General features: G+C 36.4%; 1 protein-coding gene across 3 annotated transcripts in view; it reads left to right on the top strand.

Annotated features, from left to right (window-relative positions):
• CKAP5 (cytoskeleton associated protein 5) overlaps positions 1-16,820 on the top strand; it is a 102,119-nt gene that overhangs the window by 25,215 nt on the left and 60,084 nt on the right. For 2 of the 3 annotated variants that reach the window (XM_002921626.4, XM_019802159.2), the window contains exons 2-4: positions 11,182-11,275; positions 11,995-12,188; positions 13,622-13,828. In XM_002921626.4, coding sequence (XP_002921672.2) covers positions 11,219-11,275; positions 11,995-12,188; positions 13,622-13,828 — 458 coding nt within the window. In that variant the 5' untranslated portion in view covers positions 11,182-11,218. Of the gene's footprint in view, positions 1-11,181; positions 11,276-11,994; positions 12,189-13,621; positions 13,829-16,820 lie in introns of those variants that run through there. The other variant, XM_034644728.1, reaches the window with a different exon arrangement.

Here is a 16,820-nt window from a genome sequence, read left to right as displayed (position 1 = left end):
AATTAAATACTAAACTGAAAAATCAGTTTAAAATTTATTGTAAGTTCTGTCTTTATGTATGACCTTGGAAACATTTCTTAACCTCTGGTCTAAATTACATCTAAACCTTTTTCAGCAGTAGTGTGGACTGTATGGTATTTTGAGCTCTTTGGAAGATGTTTTAGATACAGCAATGTTATAAGATTATAATATTTCTGTAGAACAGATTTATTTTATCTGGCTTCCTTATCTTTTCCTCTTTCAGGCCAGGGTAAAGCCTCTGTGTATAATTTGAAAGTATGAACATTTGTAGTATGGACTATATTGAATGAACCATAGTAAGCATCATATATAGTTCAAATTAATTTTATTAATGCTTCTCTTTGTTGACAACATTATTCACTCTTGGAGCATCAAACCTTGCTGTGTAATAACTTGGTTTCCCATGTCCGTGTTTATAAAATCCAGAGTCCTCTGTTTAATCCTGGTGCCACATTTCCAACCACTTGAAGATCATATTTCTCAAGTCTAAAACCAAACTCATCATATTCCTCACCTCTTCTCTAGTCCCCCAAAATAAACAATCCAGAACTACTTCTGATATTTTTCTGTCATTAGCACTACTGTTTTCCCAGTCACCTAGACTGGAGTCTCCTACTAGATGACTTCTGCTCCCGCATCCTTACTTGCTAAGGCTTACTGATTTTACTTCTTTAATGTAACTCTCTTCAGTCCCCCCTGCCCATCCTTTCCATTCCTGAGACCCCTCTGGCTCCTATTTATCATTGTCTTAGAGTACTGCTGTAATTTCCTATCAAGATTCTATTTTTCTCTCCCTTTCAATCCATTCTACATAGATTTATCTTTTTGAAGTAGGTAGAATCATGTCATTGCCCTGCTTCAGTCATTAGCATCTTCTGCTGTTTAGCTTAATATTCAAGATCTGACCCTAGTCTACCTCTTATCTTAGACTATAGTAAATGGAGCCATTCATTGTTCTCTGAACATGCTCTGTACTTTCCTATCTCCAAGACTTTGCCTTTCTTTTTTTCTCAGCCTAGAGTATCTCCTCTTCTACTTCAGTTTGTTTGTCTGCTTTTTTGAAAATCCCACCTGTCATTCATCACTGAGTTCAGATGCCATCCTTTCTGTGAGATTTTCACTGACCATCCCTCACTCACTGGTGGTTAATCCTATTTTGAACTCCTCTGATTTATCCCTTGCTCAGAGCACTGTCCACACATAATGTATTTTGTATTATGATTATTGGTTTAGACTTCTTACTTGTACCCCTGTGAACTTAGGTACATCATGGTTTGCCCATAGGGAAATTCAGTGAATGTGAATGCTTAAGGTAAAATTGAAATAGAGTAATTCCTTATTATTAGACCTTGTTATTAGAAAGGACTCTAATCTGTGCAGCCAACCCATGCACCTGTTAAATGATCATTAGCTTGAACAAATCATTCTTACCTTTCTTATCTCCTAAGGACTTTTGTTAGTAAACTTTTTTTTTTTTAAAGCAGCATTTTTGTTTTGTTTTGTTTTAAGATTTTATTTATTTATTTGAGAGAGAGAGAAAGAGCACAAGGAGGGAGAGGGAGAAGCAGGCTCCCTGCTTTACAGGGAGCCTGATGCAGAGCTTGATCCCAGGACCTTGGGATCATGACCTGAGCCGAAGGCAGACGCCTAACCGACTGAGCCACCCAGGCACCCCTAAAAAGCAGTTTTAATGAAATATAATTTATATATCACTCACCATTTAAAGTGTATAATTCAGTGGCTTTTCTAGATTTGTGCAATCATCACCACAGTCAATTTTAAAACATTTTCATTACCCCAAAAAGAAATCCTGTATTCCTTAGCTTCCACCCTTTTATTTATTTATTTACTTTAAAAGATTATTTATTTATTTATTTGATAGAGATAGACAGCCAGCTAGAGAGGGAACACAAGCAGGGGGAGTGGGAGAGGAAGAAGCAGGCTCCCAGCGGAGGAGCCTGATGTGGGACTTGATCCCGGAACGCCGGGATCACGCCCTGAGTCGAAGGCAGGTGCCTAACAACTGCGCTACCCAGGCACCCCTACTTAGCCTTCACCCTTTTAATTTCCCCAAACACTTCAGTCCTGGGCAAACACTGATCTACTTTTCGTGTCTTATAGACTTGCCCATTTTGGACATTTCATATAAATGGAATTATTTAATTTGTAGTTCTTTGTAACTGGTTTCCTTTAGTATAATGTTTTCAAGATTGATCCATGTTATAGCATTTACCAGTACTTCATTTCGTGTGTGTGTCTGTGTGTGTGTGTGTGTGTGTGTGTGTGTGTAGTAAAATACATACACCATAAAATTTACCATCTTAACCATTTTTAAGTGTGCAGGTCACTGGTATCAGATATATTCATATGTTGTGGAACCATCACCACCATCTACCTCCATAATTTTTTTCATTTTGGAAAACTGAAGCTTTATACCCCATTCTCCAGTCCACCCATTCACTGACAACAACCATTCTCCTTTATGTCTCTGATTTTGACTACCTCATTTAAGTGGAATCATACAGTATTTGTCTGTTTGTGGCTGGCTTATTTCACGTTAGCATAATGGCCTCAGGGTTCATCCAGGTTATAGCATATGTCAGAATTTCTTTTTAAGTCTAAATAATATTCCATTTTATATGTATTCTACATTTTAGCTTTTGTGAATAATGTTGCTATGAAATGAACATGGGTATACAAATAATGTCTTTGAGACCCTGCTTTCAATTTTTTGGGGCATATACCGAGAAGTGGAATTGCTGGGTTATTTGGTAATTTTGTTTCTTATTTTTTGAGAAACTGCCATACTGTTTTCCACAGCAGCTGTACCATTTTACATTCTTTTTTTTTTTTTTAAGATTTTATTTATTTATTTGAGAGAATGAGCTGGTGAGAGCTAGCATAAGCAGCAGGGGGCACTAAGAGAGGGAGAGGGAGAAGCAGACTCCCTGCTGAACAGGGAGCCTGATGCCGACATGGTCCCAGAACTCCAAGATCATGACCTGAGCCCAAGGCAGATGCTTAACCAACTGAGCCACCCAGGCACCCCCCCACCCCCATTTACATTCTTAAGAACAGGGTTCTTTACAAGAGTGTCAATTTCCCCACATCCTTGTCAACACTTGTTTTTTTATTTTGTTTTGCTCCGTTTTGTTTTGATAGTAGCCATCTTAATAGGTGTGAGGTGGTATCTTACAGTTTTGATATGCATTTCCATAATGATTAATAATGTTGAGCTTCTCATGTGCTTATTGGCCATTTGTAGATCTTCTTTGGAGAAGTGTCTAGTCAAGTCCTTTGCCCATTTTTTAACTGGGTTGCTTGTTGTTGAGTTTTAGGAGTTGGTTTTTTCTAGAGCGGGCTCAATCCCACAACCCCGAGATTATGACCTGAGCCGAAATCAAGAGTCAAGCACTTAACTGACTGAGCCACCCCGGCACCCCTTAGGAGTTCTTTGTAGTACTTCATTTCTTGTTATTATTGAATAATATTTCATTGGTATGGATTTACCTTTTTTTTTTTTAATCTGTTAATCAGTGGATGGACATTTGGGTAGTTTCATTCTTCGGCTGTTGTGAATATTAGTTTGGTTTCAGTTTGCTGTGTATATTGAAAGCAGTACAACATTCCTCTAAAGAAAACATTTGGCCTTTAATTTATGTGACTTTCCATGAAATTGTTGCATTTTATTCTGTATGTATTTCATTTTATACTGATTCTGAGGTTACTCTTCATTACTTCCTGTATTTGTTCTGAAATGCTCCCAAGGCCTTTCCTTTGTGATAATGGGTAAAATTTGCAGATAGAGGCAAAGTTCAGCTTTCAAACAAGTGGTGACTTTAATGATCCCTTCTCCAAATGTTCTAGAATTATAGTCAAATTTAGAACTAATTTGAATTATAGCCATCATAGTTCACCATCCTTTTGCTTTTTATTAATCTCAAGGAAAGATTTTCTTTATCATTTGGTAGAGCCATCTCAATGGAATGGGGTGGGACGGAGGGGGGCGGAATGGGGTTGGATTGCATGAACAATTCCAAATTAAATTACGATTAAAACTGTAGTTTTTCCCCTCTTATCCAGAGGCAGGTTAACAGTGTTTAAGGCCCAGTTGGGTAGTTAGACTTGATTATTTGGCAGCTGCTGATTCGGGATGATTCCCCCTTAAATTTTAAATTTTAATATCTAAATTATGTAAGTCCTTTTAGAGGCAGATAAACTTGTTTTTCATGTTATGCTCATTTACTCTTTATATTTTCTTTTCTTTTTTTTAAGATTTTGTTTATTTATTTGACAGAGAGAGTACAAGCAGGGGGAGAGGGAGTGGGAGAAGCAGGCTGATGAGGGGCTGGATTCCAGAATCCTAAGATCATTACCTGAGCCGAAGGCAGATGCTTAAACAGACTGAGCCACCCAGGCGCCCCTACTCTATATTTTCTTTCTTTTTTTTCCTCTATATTTTAACTGAATTAGGTAATCACCAAAATAAATCTTATTATTTATAAAGTTTGAATAGTTTTCACTATAGATAATCTAGAAACCATATGTAGGTAAATTGTAAGAATTTCACCAAAGTAGGATTCAAGAAATCTCTCCTAGACCAGTCTCTCCTACTTAGGTGACCTTGGGTAAGACACTGAACCTCTGTTTCCCTATATGTAAAAAGAGGAGAATTATATTTGCTTTATCCCATGTTGTTCTTTGTGATTTTTTGAGCATTGTGAGAATAGAGATTAAAAAAAAAAAAAAAGCTCTTGCTCAAGGGAGTCTTACAGTTTAGTAAGGAAGAGCTGCATAACTAGAAATAATACAGAAATGAAAGAAAACCCAATGAGGTAATAAAATTGTGCTTGCATTTACATTGTAAAATACATAGAAGTGGTTAAATGTCTTCCTCACTAGATTCTCAAATAAGAAAATTATTGTAAAAATACTTGTAAAATATGAAGTACTATTGAGATATATGATTGGTATTAACTGTTTTTAAATAGGGATTTTGGGACTAATGTAAATAGTGCCCTAAAGTCTTTGAAAGTAAGGAGCCTTCATGTGATCATAGAATTTGAAAGGTTGTAGACCAAGAGATTTTAACCTGGGATTATAAAATTCAGGGATTCTTTGAAATTGGAAGGAAAAATAATTGCATCTTTATTTTAACTAACCATGTAACTGAAATTTTAGCTCTTTCTTCCATTAAGAATGTAGACCATAAGTCACAATGTTAGAAGGATGCGTGTATTTGTTACCAATAGAAATAATTTTCATAATCACATGATGTCATACAATATATCAAAATATTTTTGTTCATTAGAACTTCAAAATTATAGTAATTATTAAACCTGTTAGACTTTATTTAATGTATTAATGGAGAAATTAATATATTCACATTTTAAAGTAAATATTTTGATAATATTTGATTAATTATTTTAAAATAATTTGGCATAATCTTACATATTTTATGCATTAAGAATTATTCTGGGGGTGCCTAGGTGGCTCAGTTGTTAAGCAACTGACCCTTGATTTCAGCTCAGGTCTTGGTCTCAAGGTCATGAATTTGAGCCCTATGTTGGGCTCCACACCTAGCTTTAAAAAAAGGCCTATACATTATGTGTAATATGTTTTTATTTTCTATCTTAAAATTTTATTTATAATTATTTGAGAGAGAGAGAGATCACGAGTAGGAGGGAAGGGTAGAGGGAGAAGCAGACTCCCCTCTGAGCCGGGAGCCTGACTTGGGAATTGATCCCAGGACCTTGAGATCATGACCTGAGCTGAAGGCAGACAGTTAAGCGACTTGAGCCACCCAGGTGCCCCTATTTTCCTTTCTTTCAAACATTTAACTTATGACTTGTGTTAATGAATATATCATTTTCAAACAACTGTTACGAGTAAAATGTTGACTAAATTCATTTTGGGTTATTTGTGTTTGTTCTTTTAATCCTATAGAATTAAAAAATCAAGTCAGTTGTAATTTAGAAATGAAATAAGTATTTTCAAATTAGGAACGCCAAATACTGATAAATTGGTAAATTGCTGACATTTATTGAGTCCTTGCTAGATGCCAAGTACCTAGTCTAAGAGTTTTAGATGGACTAACTCCTTTAATCCCCACAACAACCCTATGAGGTAGGGTTTCCCCTACCATTATCCCCACTTTACACACAAGCATGCTGAGGCAATATACATTTCCCTAAGTAATTTACACAAGGTCTGCTCTTAAGTGGTGGTTCTGAAGATACAGAATTCTTTTTTTTTTAATTTAAATTTGCAGATAGACATAGAAGGTGATAAAGTTTTCTCAAGTTTGATAAAAATGTTAGTGCTTTTTGTATTATTGTGGATTTTTGGTGTGGATTATTGTGTGCTTTTTGGATTATCCCCAGCAGACATTTATTGGTCATTTTATATGTTCCAGGCAGTGTGCATGATGGTGGATTGAGGGGTACATCTACCTGTGCTATAAATGCTGGTGTCATCTGAACGCTGTCCTGGACCTTCTTACTATGTACTCTTCCTCAGTGCTATGGTCCTTCCCCTTGGTTTTACTTACATTTATCTACTGATAACTTCTAAATTTTTATCTCCAGGCCAGATCTCTCTCTTGAGCTCCAGGCTTAAATCTCCAGATGCTGCACTCATCTACACTTGTGTGTGTCTCAAATAGCTTGTCCAAAACTTCATCTTCCTCCCACTCTACATTCACTCTGTAAGAACATTCTTTAACACTCCTTATATCTCTAAAATCGATCCGTTTTCCTCTTTCTGCATTGCTACTATCCCTAGGTCCAGGCCTTTGATTTAGACCACTGTATTCTAACTGATTTCCTTCCATTGTTACTGCCTTCTAAACCATTCTTTACATTGCTTTTTACATGTACAATATACAGTCTTCAAAAAATGCAAGTTTGATGGCATTTGTAATGTTTATTACATTACATTACGTTAATGTAATATTTACAGTCCTTCAAAGTTTCATTTTACACTTGGGATTAAGTCCAAATTCCTTAACATTGCTCACAAGACCTTCCAAGGTTTGATCTTGACTACTTTCCAGCCTGACTTTACACCCCCTTACTTTCTGTGTTGCATTTTATACTTTAGCCTTGCTGAACTTGTTTCAGTTCCTCAAACCACTATAATAAAAGCAGTTAGAATAGGTGCTGTGGCAGTTTCTAAACTCTTATCTCCATTTCTGTACTTGTCTTGGATATGTTTGTGAACCAGCACAAGTCTTTGGACCACATTTTGAGTAGCTTTGATCTATAGTACACACATGGATGAATTTTACAAATGAAACATTGAATGAAAAAAGGAAGTTATGGAAGACAACATACAGATAATATTTTTCTAAAGCTCACAAATAAGCCCAGTTAATTTTGTTGTTTAGGGATGTGTGACTGTGGCATAGAACTAAACGAACTAAAGGAAAGTGCTTCTGTGGGAAGAAGGATGGGGTAGGAAAGACGTGCACAAGTGGAATAATATTAATGGTAGTGTTCTAATTTTTAGACTGGGTTTAGGTCATCGGGTCAATTTTATTGTAATGCTTCATAGCACATATTGTGTGTATTTTCTTGTATATGTAAAAAACTAAATTCTAAAGTTAATATTAAAACAAATATGGGAGAAAATTAGTGGATAAGTCCTTTTTGTTCTTAGCACATCAATCCTTGAAGACAAACACAGACAGAGCAGAGTCCCCAGTCCCACATGTATAAACAAACGCTGTATTCATTATTTCAGTGGCTGGGCAAGTTTTGGTATGAAGCAAGCCTTTCCTTTAACTAGAAAGAAATAAGCCATAAACACCAATTTTTAAAAACTCAGGCAATAAAGTAGTAGAAGCCATTTCAGAAAGTATAACATAATGGCATCTAAATTTCATATGAGACAATTAGGTTGGATAACCTTTTTCTTCATGTTTTCTAAAAGCAACCAACAAGAAAAAAAGAAAAAGTATTGCAGTGAACTTAAAGAATACTGACAGTTAAATACTGACAGTTCATATTCTCTTGGTTGGAAAATGTTTTGAACGCTTTCACTGAGTGTTTGTCTTTAAGCAAAAACAAAAAACCCAGATAGGAGATTGCCTTTGCATCTCAGACTTGTGCCAAAAAAGTGGCTTTGGAGGTTTTCAACCCAGGCTGCATGTTAAAATCACCTGAGAACTTAAAAAAAAAAAAAAAGTTCTATTGAGATGAAATTCACGTAACATAAAATTAACTCTTTTAAAGTGAACAATTCAGTTGCATTTTGTATAGTCACAGTGTTATGCCAGCACCACCTCTGTCTAGTTTCAAAACATTTCTATCACACCACAGTATTCTTACGCATTAAGCATTTACTTCCTGTTTTCCACTCTGTCAAACTCCTGGCAACCGCCGGTCTGCATTCTGTCTCTAAGGATCTATTCTGGACATTTCATATAAATGGAATCCTGCAATATAGGACCTTTGCGTTTGGCTTCTTTCACTTAGCAACATATTTATGAAGTTCATCTGTGTGGTAGCCTGTATCAGTATCATTCCCTTTTATGGCTGAATAATAGTCCATAGTAATTACATACCAGACTTTGTTTATTCATCTACTGATGGAAATTTGGGCTATTTATTGCCTCAGGTGAATAGTGCTGCTGTGAATATGTATGTACATGTACTTGTTGGAATACCTGTTTTCAATTCTTTGGGTATATACCCAGGAGTAGAATTGCAGAGCCTTTTGATAATTCTTTAACTTTTTAAGGAAACACCAAATTGGTTTACATGGTAGCTGTACTATTTTCCGTTTATTTGGGGGACTACAAAAATACACAGATCTAATAATTTTTATTGTATTTTACAAGCATAATAGTGTACAGTTACTTGAAATTTTTAAAAAGATGGATCATTCATTAAAGAGTTTGAGAAGCACTGCATAGTTCATTCATTTAAATTGCTGTATAATATTGCACTCAATGAATATGCCACTATTCATTCACTTTCTGATGAACTTGTGAAGTGTTTTCAGCTTCTGGCTTTTATGAACATTGCTGTGAATATCTAGTGTTGTAAGATCTTCTGGGAAAAAGTTGGCATGAATTCCTAGGGTAAATACCTAGGAATGAAGTAGAATAGGTACATCTTCAACTTGAGTAATGCTTTATACTTTATAAACTGTTGTGCTATTTAATAATGTTAATACTATTAGTAGTACTATTATTACTGTATACTGTACTACTTTATAAACTGCTGTACTATTTTATCTCCCACCATTGCTGCAGAATCTCTGTTAAGGTTTGATTCGTTCTCTAAAACACATTGCTATTGTTCTCAGGGTTCTGGGGGTTTTGGAGAGAAGTCTTAATGAAAATTCCACTTACTCTAATAAACTTAAGTCTTTGAGTGTACAGCTTTCCCTGGGATATTCCCTATGTTTTGATGGGAGGGAACAGATTGTAAAGAAAGAGGCATAGGCTGAATCATAATGTGATTCCAGTTTTGTGTTTCAGGCAAGTTACATAAATTTTATGAGCCTAGTGTGTAAAGTGGAGAGAATATCTTTCTTTGATGTAGTTGTTGTTAGTACAAAGTGAATCAACATGTTTAAAAAAGTACTCCATACAACACCCGATTCATAGTAGACACCATCAAGGTACATATTCATTAAACAAATATTTATCGAAGGTATATTTTATGTCAGACTGGGACTGGGATGGAGAGATGAGCAGGATCCCTTTTATATTACATAAAATACTGAAAAATTGGAAACAATCTAAATGTCCAATGTTAAGATTGGTAATTTTGGTATATTTATAAAATGGAGTGCTATGTATCCTTTAAACATCATGTTCTCAAACATGGGAAAACATTTGTGGCTATATGAGAAAAAAATTATAGGGGCTTCTGAGTGGCTCATTCGTTAAGTGTCTGCCTTCAGCTTAGGGCATGATCCCAGGGTCCTGGGATCGAGTTCCGCATCTGGCTCCCTGCTCAGCGGGGAACCTGCTTCTTCCTCTCCCATTCCCCCTACTTGTGTTCCCTCTCTCGCTGGCTGTCTCTCTCTCTCTGTCAAATAAATAAATAAAATCTTTTTAAAAAAATTATAAGAGGCCTATCCCTGCCTCTTTCATATAATTTATATATTGCATGTTCATTGAAAAAACTCTAGGGGCGCCTGGGTGGCACAGTTGGTTAAGCCTTGGACTCTTGGTTTGGGTTCAGATCCTGATATCAGGGTTGTGAGATCCAGCTCTGCATCCAGCTCTCTGCTGAGCGCAGAGTGTATTGAAGTTTCTCTTTCCCTTTCTGCCCTCCCTCTGCCTCTCTCAAGTAAATAAATAAATCATAAAAAGAAAAGAAAAGAAAAAAAAACTCTGAAAGGATTCAGTGTTCATCATGGTTAATAATTGGTGGTAAAATTGTGTTTTAATACTTTACTTCCTTATGTATTTTGTCTACCTTCCAGATTTTCTGCAGTTGACATACATTACTTTTATAATCCAATAAAAAGGTATTATCTAAATGAATAGCATAAAGTTGTTAAAGGAATGTTGACTATAAACCTAACTAAAAAATGATATAAAGTTTATGAAGGAATGGTTCATTCAGGGGTTTAATTTTTTTTGCTAGGTTATGTAATCATACTGTCTCGAGTCATATTTACCAGAAATAGAGAGCTGGGTAACACTGAGATTTTTCCATATTGATTATTTTCTAAAGGAATTTTAGGTTAACATTTATATGTATGACTTTTCTTTGAAACTCTTTTCTTGCCCTTTTAAAGGCCAGGTAGCTCAGCTCTTCAGTTTTATCCTGGCTTTGTTATATACACCTAGGAAGTTCCCATTTCAAAAATATATGTGTCGTGTGTGTTTTTTTTTAAGTTTTATTTATATAAGTAATCTCTACACCCAACGTGGGGCTTGAACTCACACCCCTGAGATTAACAGTCATATGTTCTACTGACTAAGCCAGCCAAGGCGCTCCTCATTTAGACTTTTTTGGTTTTTCTTTCACTTTTTAAATGTTCGATTAATGGAATTAAATGGGCATTCGACCAAAGAGTGAGCTTTTTTATTCTTATTGGTGCACGTGTGATAAAATAATAATCTCAGAAAAGTCATTTTGTCTACAAGACTGCTTGACTGCTAGACTTAACTAAGTACCATTTCTGTCTGACCAGGAATTACTCTTAATTCTGAGGAGAAACTGGAAGCACAATGGGAGATGACAGTGAGTGGATGAAATTGCCGGTTGATCAGAAATGTGAACACAAGGTAAGACTTTCGTAGAACTCAGATTTCAGTGTCATTGGCTTGTTTTGTCAGCACTTTACACTCTATGGTACAGTATAGAGCTGCCTGATGATTACACAATACAGCTGAGAAACAACATGCTTTGGAGATTAGACAGTTTCAGTAGGATGATTTCTCATTTTTTTTTTAAAGACTTTATTTGAGAGAGAGAGGGAGGGAGCGTACGCGCGTGTGCTCGAGTGAGTGAGGGGAGGGACAGAGGGAGAGAGAGGGGGAGAATCTCAAGCAGATTCCTCACTGATTGCAGAGCCTGACATGGGTCTCCATCTCACAACCCTGAGATCATGACCTGAGCTGAAATCAGGAGTCGGATGGCTGCTTAACTGCCTCAGCCACCTAGGCGCCCGTGATATCTCATTTTTGAATCATTACATCTTTAATTGTAAGTTACATATTATAAAAAAGGAAAAACTAATACTTGGATACAAAGTAGGATACATTTATAGTGGATTGTTAGTAATTCTAGATGGCCTTGGAAGAATATTGCAAATATTGAACACTTACAAGAAAAAGTTTATAAGCTAATCTTTGATAACTCTCAATTTCTTAAACCTTTTTGTTTCTAGTCATGGGGTCCTTTATTCAAATTACCTGGTATAGGGTAGTCATCCCCCCACCCCATTAACAGTAGATAATAATATCACTAAATTGTGTTTTGTTTCAAAATACTTTTCTTTTAGCTCTGGAAAGCAAGGTTAAGTGGGTATGAAGAGGCCCTGAAGATCTTCCAGAAAATAAAGGATGAAAAGAGCCCAGAATGGTCCAAATTTTTAGGACTGATCAAAAAATTTGTGACTGATTCCAATGCAGTGGTTCAGTTGAAAGGATTAGAAGCTGCACTTGTTTATGTTGAAAATGCCCATGTAGCAGGAAAGTAAGTTGTTTCTTTCCAACTATTCTGGTAAAACCTTTGGTGCTGCATCAATTAATTTATGTATATTTGTGGATTGCTGTCCTTAGTTATTAGCACTTCTAGAAGATACTAATTTTCTTGCTTTCATAGCTCCTTGGTACTTGTTTTTCATTTGGTTTTTATCTACGCTCAGAAATCTAAATGGTACATGTGATCTCTAAAGAGGAGCAAATTAGAAACAAAATCTTGAAAACCGTACCTTAAGGTTTGATGAGCAAGTGAGTTTACTTTTGAGCCTTTTGTATGGGAATTAACTTTAAACCAGAGGGAAAATCTTTAGTAACTTTTAGAAGAAATTTGAGGGTGTTAGCAAAGGAATTATCAGAATTTCACTGAAAAGCATTTGGGTATTACAAAAATCTCTTTCCACAAGGCTTCCCAACAAGGCGATCTGAGAAACACTTCTTTCTCTCTGGTGATTAGGCATTTTTATCTCTTAGGAGAGGTGTTGCTAACTAAACAACCTCTGTGACACCTGGCCAATTTGACTTGAGCTTCAGATGATCCAGGTTTCTAATCACCCACTCTCCCATACATCAGACACCTGGTTTTCTAATGCTAGTCTTGATGTCATTGAAAGGAGCCCTCCATTAAAAAGGCGGGGGACCTTCAACTTAATTGCACAAGAAATATATACTTGACTTGCTTCGAAGATCATACCAATAAAGACAATCACTAACCTGACAGTTATGTTACCAGTTTCCCTTGCCATTAATGAGAACATTGCTTTTTTTAAAATTGCATTTTTCTTCTGATACCAGGAACTTTTTTGACAAATACAGGTAGTCCCAACCCACTCTGATTTCCAATGGTACAGGTTTTATTTAATTTAGAAGAGACTCAAAGTAGTAAAGGTACTATAAAATCTTGCCAACGAATCAGGAGCAGCATTTTGTTATTAAAGATACATATCCATCCCCTCTGTGAAGAAATTCTCTTGTTCTAAGAAATGTTTAAAGTGACCTTTTAAAAAAATTTCAAAACCAAGAACTCTGTAATCCTGTTTTTTTTAAAAATATATCTGTATGTATATCTATTTATCTGTCCATGCATATAGAGAGATAAATCTGGAAGGATAAATACCAAATAGTTGAAAGTAGTTTTCTCTGGGTAATGGGATGTCAAGGGATTTTTGCTTTCTTATTTGAATTTTCTACATTTATAAAGAGAAGATATCGTTCTGTGTCACTGCCTGGTGTGACATGTCTTAAACTTTTATGGTTTATGTAAGTTTGTCTTTCATGTTCTTGAACATAAATTTAGAAAGTAGAGACTCATTTACTTTATTTCTAAGCATTTTAAAAAGTATTTGTCATCCCCGCACCATCACCTTTTTCAGCTCTTTCTGCTAAAGTGTGTTTTTGTGTGGTGGTGGTTTGTATTCTGTATTACAGAACCACAGGTGAAGTTGTGTCGGGTGTTGTGAGTAAAGTGTTCAACCAACCCAAAGCCAAAGCCAAGGAGCTAGGCATTGAGATTTGTCTAATGTACATAGAGATTGAGAAAGGAGAGGCTGTGCAAGAAGAGCTGCTAAAAGGCTTGGACAACAAGAACCCCAAGATCGTAGTGGCCTGCATAGAGACACTGAGGAAAGCCTTAAGGTAAGACCTGTTGCTTTAGTTCTGTGAACTAGATTATCTCAATTGAGTTTGAGTTCCTGGCTTAAACAGAAACGAAAACTGCTAGATTGGACTTGGCGTGCCACGTCAACCAGGAAAATTGACCTGGGAAAGCTAAAGTCATTCCTCAAGTGTGGCGCTTTCTGTTCAGTAATTTTAGCCTTCAAGTGGTGTTGCATAGTTATTTTATCTAAATCCCCTTCTAATGAAGATGAGCAGGGGAGATTTCTGACCTGTTCTCAAATTAGGAATTGGCCTTTTCGTGGAAAAGCACTCCTCAGGATATTTAAAGCAGTCCTCTCGTTATCCTCAAGCATATTTATGTACTTTGAAATGTTGGCTAAATGCTGTTTATTTGCTAAAGCAGACCTTTGATTAGATGCCTTTTTAGTAAAGTAGAAGTAAATGCTATATGCCTTTAAACAGAAGCCCAGCAATAGCAAATAGAAAATAACTTTGACTCTTATGCAATAAGTTATTTTCAACGCTAGAATCTCTTGTTTAGCAGTGAAGTTTTTCGTGAATGAGATCTCTTTCAGGAACAAGTGGCTGTAATTTGCTATGGAAATCTGAATTAGACAAACCACTAGTTTGTTCTGATTTGGCAGTTCTTCTAATCTGATATCCTGTCCCCATTACTCTCCACATGAGAAACTTTAGAAAGCAGCTCTAGTGAAATCCTAAATGTGTGAGCTATGGGAGTGAAGATCATCCCAACTCAGCTCTCTTGCGATTTTGTGTATGATCCACTTCTTGGAGAAAATGCTGCTGCCTTTGGTGTTTATCTTATGTGGAAATATCAAAATTCCTAAATTTTGTTAAATGAACCTCAATTTATAAGTCTTAAACTTTCACATTATCTTTTGCTTGGTTCATAAAGTTCTTTTATAAAATTTGACTTTCACTTAGGTTCTTGTGTAATAAATTTTTCCTCATTTCAAGCCTACTATGATATAGTAGGAGTTTTTTTATGAGCAGTAAATACTGTGCTCAATCTATCATTTTAGAAATTTATTGAATTGATTTGGTTATCAAGACTAGGCTTATCTCGGGGTGCCTGGCTGGCTCAGTGGTGGAGCATACGACTCTTGATTGATCTTGGGGTTTTGAGTTCAAGCCTCATGTCGGGTGTAGAGATTACTTAAAAATAAAATCTAAAAAAAAAAAGATTGCTTATTTCTGTAGATATGTTCTGTCCTTAGCAGTGGATCTCTTAATTTAAATATATATTATGCTATAATCAATCTTTAAAGATTTTATTTATTTGAGACAGAGAGAGCATGAGCAGGAGGAGGGGTAGAGGGAGAAGGAGAATCAGACTCCCTCCTGAGCAGGGAGCCCACTGCGGGCCTCAGTCTCAGGACCCTGAGATCATGACCTGAGCCAAAGGCAGAGACAGACGCTTAACCGACTGAACCACTTAGGCACCCCTATAATATGCCTTTAAACTAGGAGTTTCTAATCCAGAATGCTATAAACTCTGGTTATTTTACTTTTAAGCTGACTGGGAGAATTAAGTATAGAAAAAGAGCAAGTTAGATTCATCTTCTTCTGTCTTCCTTACGAATGTTGTAGTTTAGTTCCATCCCTCTGTGGTTGTTTATTTGTCCTAAGGCATCTCAGAATCTATAGTAGAATTAGATAGCTCTCTGGAACCTTCAAGAACCTTGAGGCCAAACTGTTCAATCCTAGGTTCCAGAACTTCCTCAAACTACTCAAACTACCTGTGCTTGTGAGAGCTTCAGGAAATCAGAAATGTCCTGTGGCCCCTAAAGCAAGCTTCTAGAACCCATAGGGGGTTTGTTGTCTTTCTTTCTTTCTTTCTTTCTTGCTTTCTTGCTTTCTTGCTTTCTTGCTTTCTTTCCTTCTTTCCTTCTTTCTTTCATTTTATTTATTTGAGAGAGACCAAGAGGGAGCTAGCACAAGCGGAGGGGGAGGGGCAGAGAGAGAGGGAGAAGCAGACTCTCCACTGAGCGGGGAGCCTGACTCAGGCCTCGATCCCAGGACCCTGAAATCATGACCCGAGCCAAAGACAAATGCTTAACCTAACTGACTGAGCCATCCAGGCACCCCCATAGATGGTTTTCTGTAGTAATATGTTTAGTATCACGATTAGGTTTTGTTTTGTTATCTGTTTTCCATGTGGACCTTTTCTGTAGGTTTTTCTTATATCTTTTGGTAGGCCAGGATAGCAAAACAAAAAAATCTAATGAAGCAAAACTGATAATGTAAAGGAAGACACTGAGATCCCAAATGTTAGTTTCTTCAGGCACGGTGCTGAGTGCCCTGTTTCTAACCCTAAGTTCTTATTTTTCCTTTGCCCTTAAAGGTCAACTGAGCCAAGTTAAAATGTTCTTTTCTATTAAAATAAAGGGGATTTTAAAGGAAATCTTGGCGAACATCTTGTTTATTTTCATGTTATGTTATTTATATTTAAACTACATAACCATGTATCTTTTTAAATATCATTTCTGAAGGAGAGTATTGTCTGTCTCCTCTAACCTGTTGGAATATGTCAGTAGCTATTACTAAAAATGTTTGTTGCATTTGTGTACAGGAGATAAATTTCTACACATTAGATTAATAATAATATAGTAGATAAATAAGTTGAACCCTTGAACAACACAGGGGTTAGGGGTGCCAACCCCCATGCGGTCAAAAATCTGTGTATAAATTTTGACTTCCCCAAAACCTAACTACTAACAGCCTACTGTTGACTGGAAGCCTTAGCAATAACATAAACTGTCAATTAACGTATTTTGTATATTATCTGTATTATATACTGTATTCTTATAAAGTAAGCTAGAGAGAAGAAAATGTTATTAAAATCATAAAGAAGAGAGCCCCTGGGTGGCTCAGTCAGTTAAGCGTCTGCCTTCCGCTCAGGTCATGATCCCAGGGTCCTGGAATCGAGTCCCACATCCGGCTTCCGCTCAGTGGGGAGTCTGCTTCTCCCTCTCCCTCTGCCTGCCGC

The sequence above is a fragment of the Ailuropoda melanoleuca genome, chromosome 16 (assembly GCF_002007445.2).
Source record: "Ailuropoda melanoleuca isolate Jingjing chromosome 16, ASM200744v2, whole genome shotgun sequence".
Taxonomy (NCBI): Eukaryota; Metazoa; Chordata; class Mammalia; order Carnivora; family Ursidae; genus Ailuropoda; species Ailuropoda melanoleuca.
This window is presented reverse-complemented; position numbering and strand designations above follow the sequence as displayed.